The sequence below is a fragment of the Vulpes vulpes genome, chromosome 2 (genome assembly GCF_048418805.1).
Source record: "Vulpes vulpes isolate BD-2025 chromosome 2, VulVul3, whole genome shotgun sequence".
Classification (NCBI taxonomy): Eukaryota; Metazoa; Chordata; class Mammalia; order Carnivora; family Canidae; genus Vulpes; species Vulpes vulpes.
The window spans coordinates 35,860,074-35,882,260 of record NC_132781.1 but is presented as its reverse complement, the minus strand read 5'-3'; the positions used below and the strand labels follow the sequence as shown (position 1 = coordinate 35,882,260).

General features: G+C 35.8%; 1 protein-coding gene across 1 annotated transcript in view; it reads right to left on the bottom strand.

Annotated features, from left to right (window-relative positions):
* Positions 1–565: 565 nt before the first annotated feature.
* The window catches only part of APPBP2 (amyloid beta precursor protein binding protein 2), a 70,078-nt gene continuing 48,456 nt past the window's right edge, over positions 566–22,187 (bottom strand). Inside the window, exons 5-13 of the mRNA XM_025996071.2 lie at positions 20,719–20,887; positions 16,641–16,730; positions 14,995–15,062; positions 14,809–14,914; positions 13,989–14,113; positions 10,839–10,924; positions 9,000–9,190; positions 6,614–6,779; positions 566–5,139 (exon numbers count right to left, since the gene is read on the bottom strand). Coding sequence (XP_025851856.1) covers positions 4,886–5,139; positions 6,614–6,779; positions 9,000–9,190; positions 10,839–10,924; positions 13,989–14,113; positions 14,809–14,914; positions 14,995–15,062; positions 16,641–16,730; positions 20,719–20,887 — 1,255 coding nt within the window. The 3' untranslated portion in view covers positions 566–4,885. The remainder of the gene's footprint in view (positions 5,140–6,613; positions 6,780–8,999; positions 9,191–10,838; positions 10,925–13,988; positions 14,114–14,808; positions 14,915–14,994; positions 15,063–16,640; positions 16,731–20,718; positions 20,888–22,187) is intronic.

Below are 22,187 nucleotides of genomic sequence, written 5' to 3'. Positions count from 1 at the left end.
GTAATTTAAGATTTGGTTTCATTTCCTCACTAGCTGTTCTACATGCTTAAGATGCATGCTGTTCCATGGCAGATTTTTTTAAAGATCTAATTTGACCCCACCATCCATATGAGGAAATGAAACACAAAGAAACTTATAATAACACATCTCAAATTCCTACTGCTCAGAGGCAGAGCTGGAACCCAAATCCAGACCCAGGGTTTTCTCCACTATTGCCAACAGAACTTCCCAGGTCTCTGCACCAGCCTCAGCTGTTCTGAGATTGATGCATAGGGAAAAGAATGGGGTAATTATTTCTGTAGACACTAATCACCACAACCCTCCCACTGATTAATGTACTGCTCTGTCTTTTCCAAAGTACTTTCATGAGCCACCATATTTCCAGATGCCATTACCATATGTCTCCTCTGCCATACCTCTTAATTTCTCATGAACAAGAGCACTTTTATTCTAGTTCTAGAAGTTTCTCTCATACTGTTCTCTAATAAAAACAGGTTGCAATAATAATCCCAAGTCCCCACCAAAAATGATCACAACTGAATTGGAAACGAATACACACTGTGAATGCAGGAACACTATATTTATTAGGTCAATAATTCATTTTTAGCAATACAAGTACAGAATATATCACAATGCTGGTTACAAACATACTTAGTATGGTTCAATGGTTACAAATAATGATGGGCACGACAAGTTTGTGTTAAGGATGATAAGAAAGGTCATTCTGACACAATGGAGAATTGTCTTAAAAAAATCTATCAATGACCCTAGATATTTCTATAGAAATTACTGTGGCACTATTAGTGGGGATTTTCATGTAAAGAATTGTTAGTAATTTGTTTCATTAAGAGCTCTTGAGCCTATTAAACTAAAATCCCCTGTCGCTTAATAAAGTATAAAAATAGTACTGACTTGGTAATATTTAATAAAATGTAGCATTCATTCACATCATAAAAGTAGAACTAAATTGAAAAGTTTTAGTTACCATGGCAACATCTTTCCATAAAAGGAATATACAGAAATGAGTAATGTTACACAAATGGTACCTGCAACAATTATTTAGTGATCCAACACTTAACTTGTGCACCACAAACCAGGTTTTCTAGATATCTATAATATAGCATATATTTTTAATCTTAAATTTTACTTTTGAAAAAAAATGTGCACTTCAACAAACTCACTAAGGCCACTCATGCTATAGATACCTAGGATTGCAATTAAAGAATAGTATTATTTAATAAATCCTAAAGCACACTCCTTCAGATCACCAACAGGGTTAAAACCAGTTTTCTGCCTAACACATTCCTGAGATTTGTGGACAATACAACTACTAGTGTTCAAGCTGGAGATTAATCCAAATGTCAGATTAAAAAAATTTTTTTTCCTAGCAAGAACTGAGGTCCTCCAAAGCCAAGAGGTGTAATATATACATTAATTTTTGAAGCAAAAATAAAACTCTTAAAAAAGTTTGTACTTATATAAATAAGTATTTTTCCAGTAGTAACTTTGTCATCCAGAAAAGGAACAGTTTGCAAGCAGCAAGGCTACAAATTCTGGGGGAAAAAAATAAAGACCAAGTGGCAGTTAAGAATACCTGCTACTAAGCAAACTATTGTTTCAATTTGTAAAGTATGGCCAAAAGCTTTAGTCATATTTTAGGTGTGTTTACTGTTCAGAACTCTGTTTGCATGCAAGGAGCCCCCAAATGGCACTCTCATTTATTTATAAGGTAGCAGCCTCTGTACTTAATTTTCACAACATTATGAATTCTTCCCAAACAGGCTAGGATCAAAGGCCTTTGTCAAATCCTTTTTCACAAATGAGTGCATACTTGCACAAGAATTATTACAGACAACACTGAGTTTGTTTTTAACCAAGCAGAGACAGAGCTTTGATGTTGATAAGGGTCCTAGAGCTTTGGGCAAAGTGGGCTTTGGGGACCCATAAAAACTGTGGTCTAAAAAACCCAATTGGTTCTATTACACTGGATGTAGGACTATCTGTGTGGCACAGGAGTATTACAGAGTCCCCTGATGCACCCAATTTGAGTAGCACCAAACTTTAGAAAAAAGACTGGGTAAGAGAGAAGAAATCAAAGTCAGGGAAGGATGAGACCAAAGACCCCTTATTTAACATTATTTTGTTGAAGTTCCAGAAAAATCTTTAAGTTGGTCTAGGCTTCCTTACACCTACCCCACCATATGTGAAAAGTTTGTGCAAGCTATTGGTTATTGTGAGGTAAATTTTATTCTTTTCTTCGAGATTCTTTTTAACCCCATAAAGCACGGTGACATTCACCTCTCTAAATGACCCTAAGCATCCCTAGGAAAAGGAAAAGTCTCACACTTAAAAAAAAATTAAGGTATTATCCTTCATCAGAACCAGAATTAACAGCATACTGTTTGTTCAATCATTAACAGGCTGTCAATCTCCTTTCTCAGCCTACAGTGTTTGCATTAAATCCAATTGTATGGATTTACAGAAAACTACATTAAAACACTGGTATAGGGAAACTAACTTTTTTTTTTTTTTTTTTTTTAGAAAAACTGGCTGCCACTTAACAATATCACCCTGTGATCTTAGGCTTCTAAATATCATGTTGCTTTATCATCGAGTGTGAGCTAGGTTGAGTTCAAACTGAATTAAGAGAGGATGAGGCCTTAAATCATTTGCTTGGTTTTATCCTAGGAAATGCTATATGTGCACAAAACCAAGAGATACAGATTGATTAAAAAAAAAAAAAAACTTCATATGGAAACGTAAGTTTCAAAATATTTATTGAAAAACAATTTACCATGACATTCCTATACCACAAACATACCACAGGACTCTAAATAACCAACAAAAGTATACAAAGCCTATCCTGGAAATATCTTTGGAGGTATTAAATATATAGGCCCATGAGGATAGAGCTGAGTAACTTATTAAATGTCAGTCCTCGGTCACACAGACTATTTGGTAATTAATAAAGACGTGCCTCTTGGCATTAGGCTTTGAACTGGGAGGGGAGGTGTAGGTGTGCCAATGTACTCTTCTTAAAATTAAAAAGAAAATAATTCAATTTGAGGAATAAACCCAGGTTTTGAAATCATAGTTATAATATTAGGATCTAGGCTTGCTTCATCTTTTTATGTGCCTCCCCCAGTAGTCAGTACCCTCCTGGGGACTTAAAAACACTGGCTCATAACTAATAAGACTGTAAATAACAGTTTTAAACAAGATTAGGTTTGCAAAGTTCAAAAAAGTGTTTAAAATCAAATTTACCTGACATCTCCAAATAATTTTTTCTGTACTCAATGTGGCAGTTTAGATTTCTTCCCCACTCTAATCCCAACGTGCATGTTAAAAGAAAACCAAAACTCAACACACATCCATTCACCCACAGACTACTCCAAGCATTAGCCAAGAGCAACATCTCTAACAGCCAAATCATGAACCCCTGAAAATAGGGGGGAAAACCCTGATTCTTAACTATAGAAGCACCAAATAGGCCACTATAGTAAGAATTGAGGTAACAGCAAAAGACCTTTCTGTTTCTTGAATCGCTACATGTTGCAACTTTCCAAATTTGAATATTAATTACCTCAACATTAAATAACCTGACCGGTTTAAGATTAAAAAAATCAAAACCCAATAAACAGGAAGATAAGTTAGTGAAATAGATATATAATTAGGGGATCTCTGCATTTGACTCTTGAATTTCAAATAAAATGACACAGCTGTATTATTATTTACCATAAAAATGAAGGCTCTCTAAGAAGACTTGCTTCTTTTGGACATTCATTTTTCCATTAATCCCCACAAACCATACAGTAACCTTAAATTGCCACCCATGAACTATTTCATGACTCTTAGCCAATATACTTGTTAATTGCATTGATTATTAGGGAAACATTTAAAATGAGGGGGATGGTTGCAGCAGATATTTATAGACTTGCTTATGGCATTGCCATCTGTGCACACTGACTAAAGATATGCCACTGAAGTTGCCAAATTTCCCTAGTTTGGTGTCTAATTACATGAATATAATTTTTGCATTATTATTTTTCATTATACATCTAAATGAAACATTCTACTGATAAAAGTATATGCAGGGGCTAAAATAATAACCTAAAGCCTCTGGTCCAATAACCCCTTTCTACATTAGGCTGGTCCTTTTTAGGTCCTCCTGGTCCTAAGAGCAAACGCTATCAGAGCATCTTGCATTGTACCAAAAAACCCTGAAACAACCAAAGGGTTAATAAAACTGCTGGTTTGTCAGCTTTTCTATTACTTACAGATCAACACTGGTCCAGTTCAGATGAATCTGACAATCCTTCCCTTGTAATAGAGCTCTAGAGTGGTTGTATCCACTTCTCTGGGTAAGGTAACCAAACCTAAGTCAGGATGTCCCTCTTCTACTAGTACTGTGTGAACTTTTCTATACTGCATATAAAGATTTTCCCCATAAAATTTCTTTACGATACAGTATTGAATACCTCCACAAGGAAGAATATGTTAAAAAGTTGTTAAAATCATCCTTACATAATAAGAATGCAACTCTTTTAAACTCTTAAATAGTTTTATTTAGGGGTTCTTTTCAGGCTTCTGCAAAATGAATTATTTTTTTTAAATGAAAAAAAAAAAAAAAGATTTCCTGTTGTTTATTCTACTAGGTTGAAAATATGGGCCAGACTACTTATACATGCGGTACATGCTGAATATAACTGAATATATGCTTATTCCTACGGACACTCTGCAAGATAGGGATCACCCAAATAGGGTCAGTGGACTGGACCAGTGTTTCAATGCAAATTCCAGCCCTAAAAAACAACATGGTATTGATTTCACAGTATGAATTCCCTGGAATCTGGGAAAAGGTAAATTAGTTAACTGAGGTCCTCCCTCAGCAGCTCGGTCCCTCAACATTCTGAGAAATCAAGAAGGACTGTACCACTTCTTCAGTGGATTGGGGGCTGGTGTTGACATCTTCAAGGGCATCGGTCACCGAATACTGACGATCTCGTAACCGGTTCCAGTTAGACAGAACATTGTGATACTCAAAAACTTTCTCATAATTTCCAATGGAGTTGTAAAGTTTAATGAGACCTCGGTAATCATATTCTAGTCCACTGTAGCCTTCACCAAACAGTTTCTTCCCTGAAAGTAACACACACACACATGCACAAAAAAGAAAGAGAGAAAGAAAGAAAGCTCAAACAATGAAACAAGAGGTTCTTTTTTTTTTTCAAGAGGTTCTTAAAAGACAACATAAGTTCAATTTTTAAAATATAGAGTGGTTTCATTTTATTCCCTAAGATAAGTGAGAAACTAATGAGATTGGGTACCCACAGACAAGATAAATATATTTGATTAAATGAGAAATAAGAACTTCTGTTCTTTTAAAGGCACCATTTAGAAACAAGCAGCAGAAGGCACCTGGGTGGCTCAGTAGTTGAGCCTCTACCTTTGGCTCACATCATGATCCCAGGGTCCTGGGATTGAGTCCTGCATCAGGCTCCTTGCAGGGAGCCTGTTTCTCCCTCCGCCTGTGTCTCATTACCTATCTGCAGCACACATAACCGACAAAGGGCTTGCTGCATCCACAGTATATAAAGACATTCTGCAAACCAATAAGGAATGACAGACAATTCAATATAAAAATAAGGAATTTTTAAAGTAAACTCTACCCCCATATAAAAATAAGGAATTTTTAAAGTAAACTCTACCCCCAACATGGGGCTCAAACCCATGACCCTGAAATCAAGAGTTACATGCTCTACCAACTGAGCCAGCCAGGAATCCCAAGAACAGGGAAAAATTTTAACAGGCACATTAGATGATGACTACAGTATCTTATTTTATAATAGGCCTGAGGGATCCCTGGGTGGCGCAGCAGTTTGGCACCTGACTTTGGCCCAGGGTGCGATCCTGGAGACCCGGGATCGAATCCCACGTCGGGCTCCCGGTGCATGGAGCCTGCTTCTTCCTCTGCCTGTGTCTCTGCCTCTCTCTCTATCTCTCTGTGACTATCATAAATAAATAAAAAATTAAAAAAAAAAAATAGGCCTGAAATGGAAACAATCCAAATGTTCTAAATATCCATTAACAGTAGAATGGATAAATAATGATATATTAATCCAAAAAATATTATATAGCACTGGAAATTAATAAGTGATAGTGATATGGAACAACACAAATGCATTTCACAATTCATGTTCACCAAAAGAAACCGAACATGTAAAAACATACATTGTATGATTCCACTGGTATCAAGTTCAAAAACAGGTAGACCTCATCTATGATGTCAAAGTCAGAAGAAGGGAAGTGGAGGGAGTAGTAATTACATAATTAGTTTACAATAACTGCTTTTGCTTATACTTGTAACTCTGCCTAAACTGTTATACTTCTTACTACTAGCTTCAACATCAATAAATCATCTTTAGCAAAATGTTTCAGATGATCTTGGAGTGGCTTCTGGATATCCTTAGCAGCTTTAAAGTCATTTAAGTCTTAGTAATTACACTTCCCTTACACAACATATAAGATATGTTGACATGTTGATTCTTAATCAATTGACTAAGAAAATTTTATTTTATTTTTTTTTTACTAAGAAAATTTTAAAATAACATACCAATTGCTATAGATCGCAAATAAAGTTTCTCAGCATTTTCATACTGATTCATGTCGTAATTGTATAAAGAAGCCAGATGTCCCACTGAAAGGGCTACTTCATAATCTTCCTGACCAAGAAGTTGCTCTTTTATCTGAATTGCTTTGATATGCATTTCTTCAGCTTCCTGAAAAATAATTAAGCTGTATTAGCCATTAGATTATACTATTTTTTATATAAACAATTCTTACACAATGAGTAAGACCACTCTAAATGCAAAGGCATGGATGGCATAAGATGATCAGATCAGAGGACATACTATGTTAATCGAAAAGTTGCCTAAGGGACGCATTACTTGTTTGGGAAGCTATACATATAAGCTCACGATCATAACTATGTCCTATGCCAAAAACGAGAAAATTTGTCCTGGTAATAATAAGTTGTTAGGAGAAACGAACATCATAACTTTCTAAAATGAAAATTATTTGTTAACATCCTCCAAAATTTAATTGAACCTTGTTAAGAAACTCCATACTATAACATGTTCAATTACATAGGTTAACGCTTTATTTTTTCGAATTCTGACAATTTTTATTCCAACAAACAAAACTCAGGTTAAGGGATATGTAGATGGATTTTTAGGTGAAAAAGAATGTCTTAGGTAGTGACTCTCATCCTTTCCTTATTGTACCCTAAAATGAACAATATTAATAATTTATAACCCAAAATTTTATTTTATTTATTTATTTATTTTAACCCAAAATTTTAAAGGAGAACTAATTTAGTTAAATTTTTATCACTACAATTAATAATACTTGTGGGTAGCCCCAGTGGCTTAGTGGTTTAGCGCTGCCTTCAGCCCAGGGCATGATCCTTGAGACCTGGGATCAAGTCCTATGTCAGGCCTACGTGGAGTCTGCTTCTTCCTCTGCCTGTGTCTCTGCCTCTCTCTCTTCCCCCGTCTCTAATAAATAAATAAAATCTTAAAAAATAATAATAATACTTGTGATATCTGACATTTCTTGCATACCTACCATATGCCAGACATTATGCTAAGGGCTAACACATTTTTTTTTTTTAAGATTTTATTTCGTGAGAGAGAAAGAGAGTGAGTGAGCAAGAGCCAGAGAGCGCATGAGCTGGAGAAGGGACAGAGGGAGAAGCAGACTCGATGCTGAGCAGGGAGCCAGACACAGGGCTCGATCCCAGGACCCTGGGATCATGACCTGAGCTGAAGGCAGACTCTTTACTGAGTCATCAAGGTGCCCTCGCTAAGGGCTATACTTAACATAGCTAACACTATTTTTTTTTTTTTAAGATTTTATTTACTCATGAGAGAGAGAGAGAGAGAGAGAGAGAGAGAGAGGCAGAGACACAGGCAGAGGGAGGAAGCAGGTCCCACACAGGGAGCCCGATGTGGGACCCGATCTGGGGTCTCTAGGATCACGCCCCGGACTGAAGACGGCGCTAAACTGCTGAGCCACCCAGGCTGCCCATAACACTATGTTTTTGTTGTTTGAAGATTTAATTTTAGAGCGAGTGAAAGAAAGAGACTATAAGTGCACATGTACCAGTTGGGGTGAGGGGGAACAGAGGGAGAGAATCTTTAAGCAGACTCTCCACTGAGTGGAAGCCCGGACCACGGGTTCAATTTTACAACCTATGAAATCATGACCTGATCTGAGCTGAAACCAAGAGCTGGATGCTTAACCAAGTGAGCTACCCAGGTGCCCCTGGTTTTCTGTTTTTAGGCTTTTATTTATTTAAGGAATCTCTATACCCAATGTAGGGCTTGAACTCATGGCCTTGAGATCAAGAATCACATGCTCTTTTGACTGAACCAGACAGGTGCCACGCTAACAGCTATGTTTTAAGTCTAATTATAATAGCCATTTTAGCTTTATGTTTTGATATTACGTCTTATTTTTCCATGGTTTGGATTTTGAATTTTATTTATATTTTGACTGTTGTTTTATACTCTATTTTCTCAATTCTATTGTGGAATAAGGTAGGAGTATAACATATATATATATATATATATATGTTATATATATATATATATATATATGTTATATATACATATATACATATATACATATATACATATACACACACACACACTTTGGGACGCCTGGGTGGCTTAGCAGTTGAGCACCTGCCTTCGGCCCAGGCCATGATCATGGAGTCCCGGAACGAGTCCCACATCGGGCTCCCTGCATGGAGCCTGCTTCTCCCTCTGCCTGTGTCTCTGCCTCTCTCTCTGTGTCTCTCATGAATAAATAAAATCTTTAAAAAAAAATATGTATACTCTATTAGTTCAGATTACTGAAGATGTATTATTTAAGATTGTACTTTATTACCTGAAATTATTTACTGAGAGAAAAAAGATAGTAAAACGTGCTTCTACCTTAAATTTTCTCATTGACTGGTAAAGTCTTCCAAGGTTTCCATAGTGTTTTGCAGTCTGTACATTAAATTCTCCAAAAGCTTTTTTAGCTAGTTGGAGTGAAGACAGGTGCAAATCATGAGCTTCTTGAAGCAGCCTCTGTTCAGTTTCTTTATTATGACAGTCAATTGCAATCTCCTCTAAAATAAGAGCTGATTAAGAAAGCAATAAAATTAGCATACTTCCAACCATCTATCAAAGCTAATCAGAGCATATGATTTAAAATTAAATTCTATAAATGTTTGTGGTTATGGTTTAACAACTGGTAAAAATGAATTCCACATTAATGAAAAAGTATACTTTTGGGGGTCATTCTACTTGGCATAGTATAATGACTTCAAATGTAAGAAAAACAATGGTATACATCAAATATTTTGCAGAATTTCTGCTTTAGTGGACTATTATATTTTGCTGATGTGAATTTCTTATTTAAAGCAATGTAAGCAGACAAAGGCAAAAATTTAAAGTTATGAAACTGTGTCAAGGAGTACCTAAGCACTGTTGAAGATTTTGAAACCATACTCTATCAAATATAACCTTTAACCAAATACAACTAAAAGAACTGGTTTCCTCCCACTCACTTGACCAACCGAATCAGGCAAGAAGACAGTGCAATTTCAAAGTCACATATAAGACTTCCAAATTCCATTTAAAGTCTTAAAAATACATATTCTTTTATGAGGTAATTTTATTCTAGGAAAATTGTCCATATGCACAAAAGAATAAGAAGTTTAGTTCACTGTAGCATTTTAAAAAATGTTTTTTTCACTGTAGCATTTTTAAAGAACAAATGGTTAAAAACAACCTAAGGGCCCAATAATAGAGGTGAGGTTAAAAACATTAGGAAAAAAAAATCCACATGTACTGCAATGAAAAAAAAATGTTTATAATGTATTAAGTCAAAAAAGCAGAATATAAACCTAAAAAAATTCATTCATTCATTTCATTATTTGGAGGCAAAAAGTCTAAAAAATATTCACCAAAATGCTGAATCTGGATTGGTGGGATTTCAGGTGATTTATTATTTTCTCTTTTCTAACTTTTAATTTTTATATCAACTATGTATTACTTGTGTAACTTAAAATTGCAAACCTAGAGGAGAGAAAAGAACCAGTTCCAGAATTAAGGTTAAACTTCTCCAACATGTGTAGAATTACCAAATGAGTCACCCAATCATGTTGGCAAAATAAATGCTTTTTAAATGAAAGGGCTTTGGTAATCATTAGAAGAAAAGTTAAAATAAGAAGAAAGTGGTATTTGGTAAGAGCCTTGTGACATTAAGGGTAACCTGACAGAAAGGGTAGTTTCAAAATTCTGCACTAAAGCTGAAGGTATGTGAACAACTCAGGTTATTGTGCAATAATCATGTGTTACTCTTTCTTTCATCAAAAAGAAATGAACAAATGAAGGCATGACAGAGAAGAAAAGGGAGTGGGAGGGAGGAAGGAAGAAAGAAAAAAAGGCATAAAAGATACTTTGGCTTACTAACAATGCTATATGAGAGAAGCGAACCTTTTATTATGAACCACTGGAAATTGTTAAGTAGATTTGCAGGCAGATACTTTAAATCAGTGACTTGGCTATTTTAGTAATATGCAGATATAATCTAATCCTATGCTATTACCCAAAGAAATAAACAAATACCCCTATTTTAAACCATATAACAAAAAAATAAACCATATAACATTAAAATACACAAGACTAGACATCTATTACAATTAACAGCAAATCTAAAACACACACACACACACACACACACACACACAAACACACATATTGGAGACTAATTACAAAAGGTACCTTTCACCCTCTTTGAAGAAGCCAGAAGAAGATGATCTTCAGGTAGGATGTGTGTGATGATACCAATAGCTCTTTCTGCATGAAATCTGTAATACAGAAAAATATATTCTGGCATTTCTTTTTAGTTGCAAATAATTATTGCATTTTTTTAAAAAAAATCACAACTTATAATACTGATGCAATTTCTAAAACTATCTGTGATAAAGGTACTATTTTCTGTTTTTTAAATTTCCAATCTGTTGTGGACTGAAATTTTTTTTTTTTTTTTAAGATTTTATTATTTGACAGAGGGAGAGCACAAGCAGAAGGGCAGGCAGAGGGAGAGGGAGAAGCAGGCAACCCTCTGAGCAGGGACCCTGACACAGGCCTCGACCCCAGGACCATGGGATCACAACCTGAAACTGAAAGCAGATGCTAAACCGACTAGGCCACCCAGGTGTTCCTGGACTGAACTTTTTAAACATCCACTGGACTTCCATCTCCCACAGAATAAACTGTGAAGCTGTTATCACAGCCTACAGGACTCACCATCTTTCCCCAAGCTAGCTGTCTGACCTCATCAACCATTCTCAGAAACAGACGTCTCCTCCTCTTCCAGCCACCCAGGCCTCACAGTTTTCTGAACATGCAAAGCATACTCTCTCACCTAGGACTCTTGCACTTGCTTTACCATCTCTAATAGAATACTCTCCCCCTGAATATCCATCCACATAGCTCCCTCTTCAATGAAAAGCCTTTCCAAGACTAGCTTATACAAAGTCCCTAAAAAATGTACCATGGCTCTTTACTCTTATTTATTCTTTTTCACACAGCATGTATTCTCAGCTGATATGTCTAGTTACTTGTTTCTGGCCCATCTCACCAAACAGAAGGTAAGCTATCTGCCTGTTTTATCTACCAGTTTCCCTCAAATAACTCCAAGGCTTCTATCCCCATTATCAGGTAATTACTGATTTTCTCAGATCTCTTTTCCAGTTCACTGTCACTTTCATTGTGTCCAATGTGCTGTTTAACTTGTCTACTGAGTTTTAATGCCAATGACTATTTTCTAATTCTAGCTACTACATTTTATTTTTTGTAACAGCTCTTCCTGAGATATAATTCATATCACACAGTTCATCCACTAAAAGGTACAATTCAATGGTTTTTAACATATTCACAGAATTGTGTATCCACCTCTACAAGCAATTTCAGAGTATTTTCATGACCCTAGAAAGAAACACTGGGCCATTAGCAGTTTCTCTCTCCATTGTCTTCCAACCCTGTCAGCCCATGGTCACCACCAATGTACTTTCTGTTTCTTATAGATTTGCCTATTCTGGACATCTCATATAAGTGGAATCATACGATATGTAGTCCTTTGTGACTGGCTTCTTTCACTTGGTAGAATGTTTTCAAGGTTCATCCAGGTTGTAGCAGGTATCAGTTGTTTTATTTTTAAATCTGCCCTTTCTCCCCCTTATTGTCCCTCCAAAATATTATGGATTCCTTCTTTTACATCAGGGTCAGCAAATTTTTTTTTAAAGATTTATTTATTGATTTATGATAGACAGAGAGAGAGAAAGAGGCAGAGACACAGGAGGAGGGAGAAACAGGCTCCACACTGGGAGCCTGACGCGGGACTTGATCCCAGGACTCCAAGATCGTGCCCTGGGCCAAAGGCAGGGGCTAAACCGCTGAGCCACCCAGGGATTCCAGGGTCAGCAAATTTTTTTCTGTAAAGGGTCAAAGAGCAAATATTTTAGGTTGTGTGGGCCACATACTAGCATGAAAGTAGCCACAGACAACACATGAGTGAATGAGTATTGCTATATTCCAATAAAAATTTATTTTCCCTGCAGGCCATAGTTTGCTAACCCATTTTATATATTTATATAAAATTTTATATATTTAATCATTTAAGGATGCCTACTCTATAGTATCAACCAAGAAGCTTTGTCAGCCAATATTCTTTGGGTTCTAATCCTGTTCCTTATGTCTGCTGATTCTCACTCATAGAGGAAATATCTCCTTACTTTATTTCAAAAAAATTTTTATGGTGAATTCATCTTAGTTGTAGAGCTAGATCTATGAGAAATCTGTTTGGTTTGGGTTGAGAATTTCCAAGAGTTTTGCATTTTCTCCCAAAAGGCATCTTAGGAGAACTAGCAGTCTCAAAGTGCTTTTTAATGTTGTCCTCAGTTTGGGGGTTCCTGAATGCATGATGCAATTATAAATTCAGTTTCGAGGCTCCATTTTTGTTTAATTGAGAGCCCAACCTGAGATGAATGACTTTTCTTGTCAGTGGGAGAATTTTTTCCTCCTAGTTTACCCCTTCCCTGAGGGTGCAGGCTTGATCTTGGCTTCAGATGAAGGTTTCAGTTCTAACTCACTGCTTCCTATGGACTAAATGCCTTATCTCATAAATCCAGGACTGTTGTCAACCAAAGTTACAAAAACTTCTAAGCTTTCGCATTACCCCCAGGGCACTTATACCATAGGTTCATGTCTACCCTGCTGGATTTTGGTCCATGAATGGCCCTTGGGGACTTACTTTCTCTCCTACAAGCTCAGTTATGCATCTACAAAGACAATTGTTATATTTTATCCAGTATTTCTGCATGTTTTGAGGAAAATGTTTTTAGATTAAGTCTGTCATTTAGTAATACAGAGGCTACTGTATTACTCAAAAATTACTGAAGTATTCGGGAGATAAGCCATATTCCTTATGAAGATATATAACGCCCAATATTAAACCACATAAAATCTAAATGAACAGCTTATAAACTGGTATGATTTTATTTTATTTTTTTATTTTTAAAGATTTTATTAACTTATTCATGAGAGACACAGAGAGAGAGAGACAGACAGACAGACAGACAGACACAGGCAGAGGGAGAAGCAGGCTCCATGCAGAGAACCTGATGTGGGACTCAATCCCAGGGTCTCCAGGATCACACCCTGGGCTGAAGGTGGCACTAAACCACTGATCCACCCAGGCTGCCCCCAATTGGTAGGATTTTAAATGGCTTCAAGAACATTACAGGCATCTTGTTAAAGCTCCAGGAAGACAAATTTAATCCATAAATACATTAAATACTATTGCATCAGGAAAAACAAAACAATAGCCATGGCATTTAATCGCTCACTAAAAAGGAACATGGAACTTACAGTGCATTGTCAAATTTCCCAGAGCTATACTGGTGAACATAAGAAGAATAAGCCAGGTCCTCATGAGCTGTTGCTACATGGATATTTTTGCCACCAAATACTGACTGCCGAATGTCAAGGGCTGCCTGAAAGAGTCGTGAAAATAATTAATACAATAAATCCTTAGAAAACATTACCCAGTAATATTAAGCATCCTAGTAATTTAAATATATGTTCTATATATCAATACCATCAGTTTTGAAGCAAAAGTCCTATATTGAAATCACAAGAGAACATAAAAATTACCCATAAGGCCTGATTTTCTGAAGACTGAATCTAACTTAAAAGGCAAAGGTTTCACAATAAAAATTATTCATATGTCTGGGAATCACATCAGTATTTTTCTCTATATCCTTCTTCATAAGTGAACTATAAACATCAAGGATACCTTCCTTGTCTAGAGTGATGGTGTAACACATTTACCTGAGAGTGACTAATACACGGCCTAAAATAATTGTTATCAACCCTCCTTGTTATTACAAAGACAGCTGTAATGACTTATACTAAATCAACAAAGAAGATAAGCCATCACCTGAGCAAATGAAAAATGGAAAAGTACTCTTATTTATGAGCCCACAATCCAAAAATTCTTTTCCTGGATGGTTAACTCCTAAAACATTTTACTTCTAGTCCTTCTACATATTATTTAATAAAAGAATGTTGTCTCATATATGAGGAGGGGGTCAAAAAGAGTTGTTTTTAGAGAGTGGGTTATATACTGCAAATACAGGGCAGCAAGTCAATTCAGGTTGAAATAAAAGAAGCATAACTGTTAACATACCTGATAAATTGCAACAGACTGACAGATATTATCTACATTGAGTAAGTAGAACCCATAATCTAGCAGTGTATCAGAATATTTTGGGTGTTTGGATCCAAAATGATCCCTATAAAAAGATATAAAACCATTAGGATATAAGGTAGAGGGAGACAATTTGAAATGGTATTTTTAATAACAATCACCTACCGTGCCAAATACACTGCATGTTTAATTAACTGTTCTGCTTTCTTAAATTCACGTTTTACAACACAAGCCTAAGGATAAAGTGAGACATTATTAAATAACTCTCAAACAGTTAGTGTGCTAAAATAAGTACAGATTATATAATCAGACGATGATGGTCAAAAGCATCCTCAAACATATATATACATGAGTGTGTGTGTGTATGTGTGTGTATATACACTCTTGTAATTTCTTCTCTTCCAAGTACTCAATAATTCTATTATAAACAGATCTATATATATCCTGAGAAATTATAAAGTTTAAAATTTTGACATTCATGCCAATACAAACTTGTTATAACAAAGTTACCTTACAAAGCTGATATACTCCCATCCTTCCAGATTGTATAATAAAGTAGGGGGAGGGTTCGTTCAATATAGTATTTTCTTCTTTTTTTAAACATAGTATTTTTAAGTTACTTATTTATATCCCAGTTATAGAGTTCTATCTAGTTTTCATCTGTTAATTTTAAAATGCATAGAATTTCAAGTTTTCCTATTCTTAAAATATTTTGATTCATAAAAATAGTCAGTAGTTTTCAAACTCTAAATATTACCTGCATATAGAAATATAAATCTTACACATATATTAAACTGTCTTTACAATCACTGCATATCCAATGTTTAATTTAAAACTTTAAAAATATAGGGATGCCTGGGTGGCTCAGTGTTTGGTGTCTGCTTTTGGATCAGGGTGTGATCCTGGGGTCCTGGGATTGAGCCCCACACTGGGCTCACTGCAGGGGGCTTGCTTCTCCCTCTGCCTGTGTCTCTGCCTCTCTCTGTGTCTTTTATAAATAAATAAATAAAATCTTAAAAAAAAACTTAAAAAAATACATTAATATCCCTCTTCTAGCTCTGATAAGACTCTGAAGTTATGCTATGTACTTGTCTAAAATGACTTTAGTTTCACAGAAATCTTAGACTCTTCTAAAACTATAATTTTAGAATCTTTCTCCTAATTGAAATCTCCATAATTAAAGCCAACCAAAATAAAATATTCAAAATCAAAAAACCTCTGGGTAGAAAGAATGTATTTGAAAAGTACATCAATGCTTTAAAGCCTCAAGTACATCAAGCCAGCAATTTTAAAATATTACTAAATGGCTTCAAAGAGTGAATGCATTTGTTTACAGAATAAGAAGAAATTAAAGGGGATATCAAGCAAGTGTCACCCAGCAGGTCAAGTACAGGAAGCTGTGACACTGTGAGGCTGCAACACTATCAAAGCTTTAGAACTAAGCTAATCTTTAGGAGAAAAATGATTAAGTCCATACAATTGTGGCATGAGGAATTCAGGTTGCTGGAATGGTTGAGAAAAACAAAAGCAAACTCAAACTAGAATAGCACCAAAATACTGCCTCAATCTGTAGTTCAGTGAGCTGAATCATTAAAATTATTTTTTCAAGGGTTTTCTGAGTATGAGAAAATTAGTTCAATTCTATATGTAAAATGGTTTTAGAAACCAGATTTCTAAAACTTAGCACAGAAACTCAACAAATAGACCTTGTTAGTCCATGAAGCATGCAATACCTAACTTGTTAAATAACACAACAAATGTAAAGCTTGCTAAATCCTATAATTTATTAATAATTTTAACATTATATTCACCTTGGAAGCTTGTCTTAAAACATCCACCACAACTTTGACTGGTAAGCCCACTGTGATTTCTTTCATTGCCTCAATGCACCATTTGTAAGCCTAAAAGATATTTACAGAAGAGCAAAAACTGATAAATCAAATTGACAATATTTAATGAAATGACTATGTATCTTTCTCCCAAGCTTTCAAGTACCTAAATAAGGAAACACACAAAATATCTACACTTAAAATTTTCTGAGACTCAGTTTTCTTGAAAGTTTAAGTTTGTTATACTTTTCTTTGAATAAAGTGACACAAAAGAAACCAAGGACGCACATTCTTTCTTATCCAAAGAAAGCCTTTGCATATACTGTTCCCTCTGCCTTATATATATATATTCCTCTTTCCTGAACTAAACCCACAGAACTTATTTTCCAGGTTTCAGCCTTATATTTGACTTCCTGCACTTTCTTCCCCTACTGTAATATTTATTTTGTATCTCAACTGTTTAGTTGACTGCTTACTTTGTGAGAGCTATTGTTCCAAGCCCTTTATATGCATTAACACATTTAATTAACACAACAGTCCTATGGGATGCATACTATTATGGGAAACTGAGGTGCAGAGAGGCTAAGTGCCAGGCAACGTGCTAGTACCTAGGTACCTACTGGGAGAAAAAAACATAGCATGTTGTTCTTCCTCTTCTAGTACTTAGTGGAAGGGGAAAAAAAAAAAGAGTAGAACAAATTACTTTGGATAATAAGAACTGTTTCAAAGAAACAAAACAATATTATAGGGGTGTTTCGGTGGCTTAGTCAGTTAAGCATCTGCATTAGGCTCAGATCATGATGCCAGAATCCTGGGATCAAGCCCAGCTCCTTGCTCAATGGGGAGAGTGCTTCTCCCTCTACCCTTCCCCCTGCTTGTGTTCTCTCTTGTGTACGCATGCTCTGTCAAATAAATAAATAAAAAAAAAAAAGATAGAGACACCTAGGTTGCTCAGTGGTTGAGCGTCTGCCTTCAGCTCAGGGCATGATCCTGGAGTCCTGGGACTAAGTCCCACATCGGGCTCCCTACATGGAGCTGATTCTCCCTCTGCCTAGATCTCTGCCTCTCTCTCCCTGTAGCTCTCATGAATAAATAAAATCTTAAAAAAAAAAAAAAAAAAAGAAATAGATAAATAAATAAAATCTTTAAAAAAAAAACTCCCAATATTATAAAAGGATCATAAGGAATGGGGTAGGGGGGGAAGGAAAAACAGAAAATATTAAAAAAATAAACATTAGTTTTCCTCTGCAAACTTCCTTCACTTCCATTCCACCTAAAAGATTCAGAATCAATTTTGATGTAAAAAATGAAATGTATGTGATTTAGGCCAAAATACCTGGCTTGTTTTTAAGATGCTAAATAAGCAGATTTTGTTCCAGAATAGTAAGTTAAAATCTTTACAACTGTAGTAGACTGTGATACTGCTTTAAAATATTTACTTCCTTGGGGAAGGATATACTTCCCTTACACATTAAAGATGACAGTGGTCATGTGATTTCTTTGGTCAATTAAAAAATTAATTAAAATATGAGAAGTGAAAAGTGCACTTTCTGGGAAAAAGCTCTAAGAGCAAGTGGCATTTCCTCATGATGTTTTTGCCTCTGCTCTGAAGCTGGTAATTTCTAGATAGAGAATGCTCCATCACATGGGATTTTGATCAAAGTGTAAACAGAATGTTAAGCAGAGCCACAGGCATCCTAAGACAGGATGTAGCATGAATAAGAAATAAACTTATTTTTCCACGTCACTGCTATTTTGGAGCTTATATTGCCTCAGCATAGCCTGGTCCATGCTAATATCAAAACATGGTGATAATTCATCAAACTATAGCCTCAATATTTGTGTACTTTCCTGGAGCTATCAATGACAAACACCTATATTTATTTTTTATTTTTATTTTTTTTTTAATTTTTATTTATTTATTATAGTCACAGAGAGAGAGAGAGGCAGAGACATAGGCAGAGGGAGAGAAGCAGGCTCCATGCACCGGGAGCCTGACGTGGGATTCGATCCCGGGTCTCCAGGATCGCGCCCTGGGCCAAAGGCAGGCGCCAAACCACTGCGCCACCCAGGGATCCCAAACACCTCTATTTAAAATAAATTATCTGGGGCGCCTGGTTGGCTCAGTCAGTAGAGCATGCAACTCTTGATCTTGGAGTCATGAGTTCAAGTCCCACACTGAATGCAGAGCTTACTCTAAAAAAAAAAAAAAAAAAAAAGAGTTCCTATGCAGAGATATATAAAGATGGTTGAGCACTTGAATTACTTTTAAGGTAGGCATTTCTAATACTCAAACTATTGTATATCTCACTCTCATTTCCAGTAAAGTCAGCTATCCACATAAAGGCCTTCTGTGAATGGGGTTCTTTGTTCTTGGCGTGTGAAAATTACAGAGAGACAGAGACCAAATTCTGTATTTGGGTTGATAAGCTATGGAACAATCACTGCACACAAGGGGCAGCAAAACAATCCATCATCAGTACTAATCCAGCAGATGTAGGAATTCATCAACAAAAATAACCAGAAGAACATACATAACACCCGCCCAAGAAATTGTAGGCCTGTTGATAAGGGTTTCAGATTTTTACATGTAGATCTGATGCCTTCTTCTATGGATAATAAGAAAGATCCTAGCATCAGCGTTGTACAATATCACTTTGCCGACATAGAATTTTCTAGTTTTACCTCTAATTGTAATTTTCCTTTAAATATAGAATACTAATGGGGCAAAAATTGATAGGGATAATTATAAAATATGAAACCTAAATGACAGCTATGTGGCAACATAAAATAATTATGATATTCTTCCATAGAGAAAACAACCAAGTATAGGAGTTAAACAGATTTTATAGTTCACTTTTCAACTATATATTCATCAGCACTGAAGCATTAATTTGATAGCATAAAGACAGGAGGGAAGCCATCTTATAAGGCAGAAGAAGGAGCAAAACAATGCAAAAAAAGGATAAATAAAATCTAGCTTCCCATTAAAATGAATGCCTCTGGGGTGCCTGGGTGTATCAGTCAGTTAAGGGTCTGCCTTCAGCTCAGGTCATGATCCCAGCGTCTCAGTACCAAGCCCTGTATCAGGCTCAGCAGGGAGTCTGCTTCTCCCTCTGCCCCTTCCTCTGCTCATGCGCGTTCTCTCTTTAATATGCTCTCTAATAAACAAAATCTTAGGGACACCTGGGTGGCTCAGTGGTTTAATATCTGCCTTTGGCCCAGGGCATGGTCCTGGGGTCCTGGGATCGAGTCCCACAACGGGCTCCCTACATGGAGCCTGCTTCACCCTCTCTCGGCCTGTGTCTCTGCCTTTTTTCTCTCTGGGTCTCTCGTGAAATTTAAAAAAAAAAAAAAATCTTAAAAAATAAAATGAATGCCTTTAAGTTATAAGAGTTTACACAGAGCTAAACATCCAATAAAAAAGCATTTATTAAAGGTTCATTTGATAGAGCATGCCCATCAAAATAATTTAAGTAGAGATATAGTTGGTCAAATAAAAAAAAAAAGGCCATAAATCATACATGTGTAAGTTTATTTTACTTCATTTTTACACGTGTATGTTTAAAACACATCTTGTGGAATACTCTTTTTGTCTCACTTTAAATATTCCATTACAAATGTATACTGCTCTAAGTAAACCTAGTATGTGAAAATAAAATTAAGACAAATAGAAGGTTACGATTTATCCTTCTTTAAAAAATTGAGGTATACCTAACACACAATGTTATAATAGTTTCAGGTGTACTACATAGTGATTTGACAATTTTATATATTATGCTATACTTGCCACAATAAGTGTAGTTACCATCTCTCACCATACAACATTATTACAATATTATTGTCTATATTCCCCATGCTGTACTTTTCATCTCCAGGACTTATTTTATAACTGGACATTTTAGACTCTTAATACTCTTTACCTATTTTGTCTACCATGCCCTGCAACTATCAGGTTGCTCTGAGTTTTTTTTTTTTTTTTTTTATGTGTTTGTTTTTATTTTACCCTTTGTTTATAGCTACTTGCTGATCACAATGAAATGCATTTCAAAACACTTACCTCATCATAGTGACTTTTTGCAAAGAGTAGTGCACACAGTTCTCCATACAGTGCAGCTTTGTTTGCTTGCTGGCCATGTTTTGAGAGTTTCTCCATGTATGTCTGAGCTAACTTAAATGTTTCTTCACCCAAGTGATATTTGCAGTTTCCATTTCGCACATGAAGCAACCTGCAAAAGTAGAAATAACATTCCTCTATTTTTGATATTCCAGCATGGTCCTCTTATAGATCATGACTTAGTACCAAAATGAATTAAGGAAAAAAAAAATGGATTAAGGAAACTGGATGTGAAAACTGAAGCAGCAATGGAAAATAACGGTCTGGCCCAAACCAAGATTGACCAAAGCACTTTAATAGCATACGCTCTTCCCAGAAAACCACCCACGATTAATCTCACCCAACTCTGATTCTTTTTCTTTAAGTATTTTGTATACATCGTACACTCAGTATGTGCTACATCTAATACTTAACTCTTGTTCCAAATCCAAAAGTAATGCGGTCTCATTATAAAAAATTTAGAAAATGAGGAAATTAAAATCAACATGAAATACTACTACCTACCATTACTTTCCATTCTTTTTTCTAGCATATTTTTGCAACACTTGATCAGTAGTCTCATCTCATATTGCTTCATAAAAGCTCATTTTTTGTTATCTTTCCAGTAAGGGTAAAAGTTCACTGAAAATAGAATTGTCACCTATTTCCTTTATAACCTTTATCTTCTATGGTGGAAAAATATAGTTCTTCATATGGAGTAACTATAAAACCATGTGCATTATCTAATGATATGCAAGACTAGTAAAATGCATTAGATCAGACTATGATACCTATACATCTATATAGATGATGTAAGAACTGGGAGGACCAGACATATATTTATGACCTATTATTATGCATTATTGTGCACATATCAGGCCAATACAACTGTCTGAAAATGCTCAGCCCTGAGAGGCAAAAGGGCATAAAAATCATTTAAAAGAAACCAAGTATGGAGAATCTGGGAAGCATTCTTCAGGAATATAAAAAACAGATATTTAAAAAAAAATTTTTTTTTCTATCTATACCAAAAACTTTAACAGATCAATGACCCAGGATGAGAAACATCTAACAATCTTCTAATCTCTATAATTTCTTTGTACAGTCAGGGAAAACATGGAAGAACTTCAAATGAATCAACACTATTCAATGAGGTAGGAGATTTTAAGATTTTATTTATTTATTCATGAGAGACACACAGAGAGAGGCAGAGACACATAGGCAGAGAAAGAAGCAGGCTCCTCATGGGGAGCCCTATGAGGGACTCGATGCCCAGACCCGGGATCACACTCTGAGCCGAAGGCAGGGATGCCCAACTGCTGAGCCACCCGGGCATCCCAAGGTTAGGAGATATTATATAATGCCAATGCGCATCCTTGCAACACTCACCATATAGTTATCTGCTTTTAGAAAAGACTAAAACACTCTCAAGC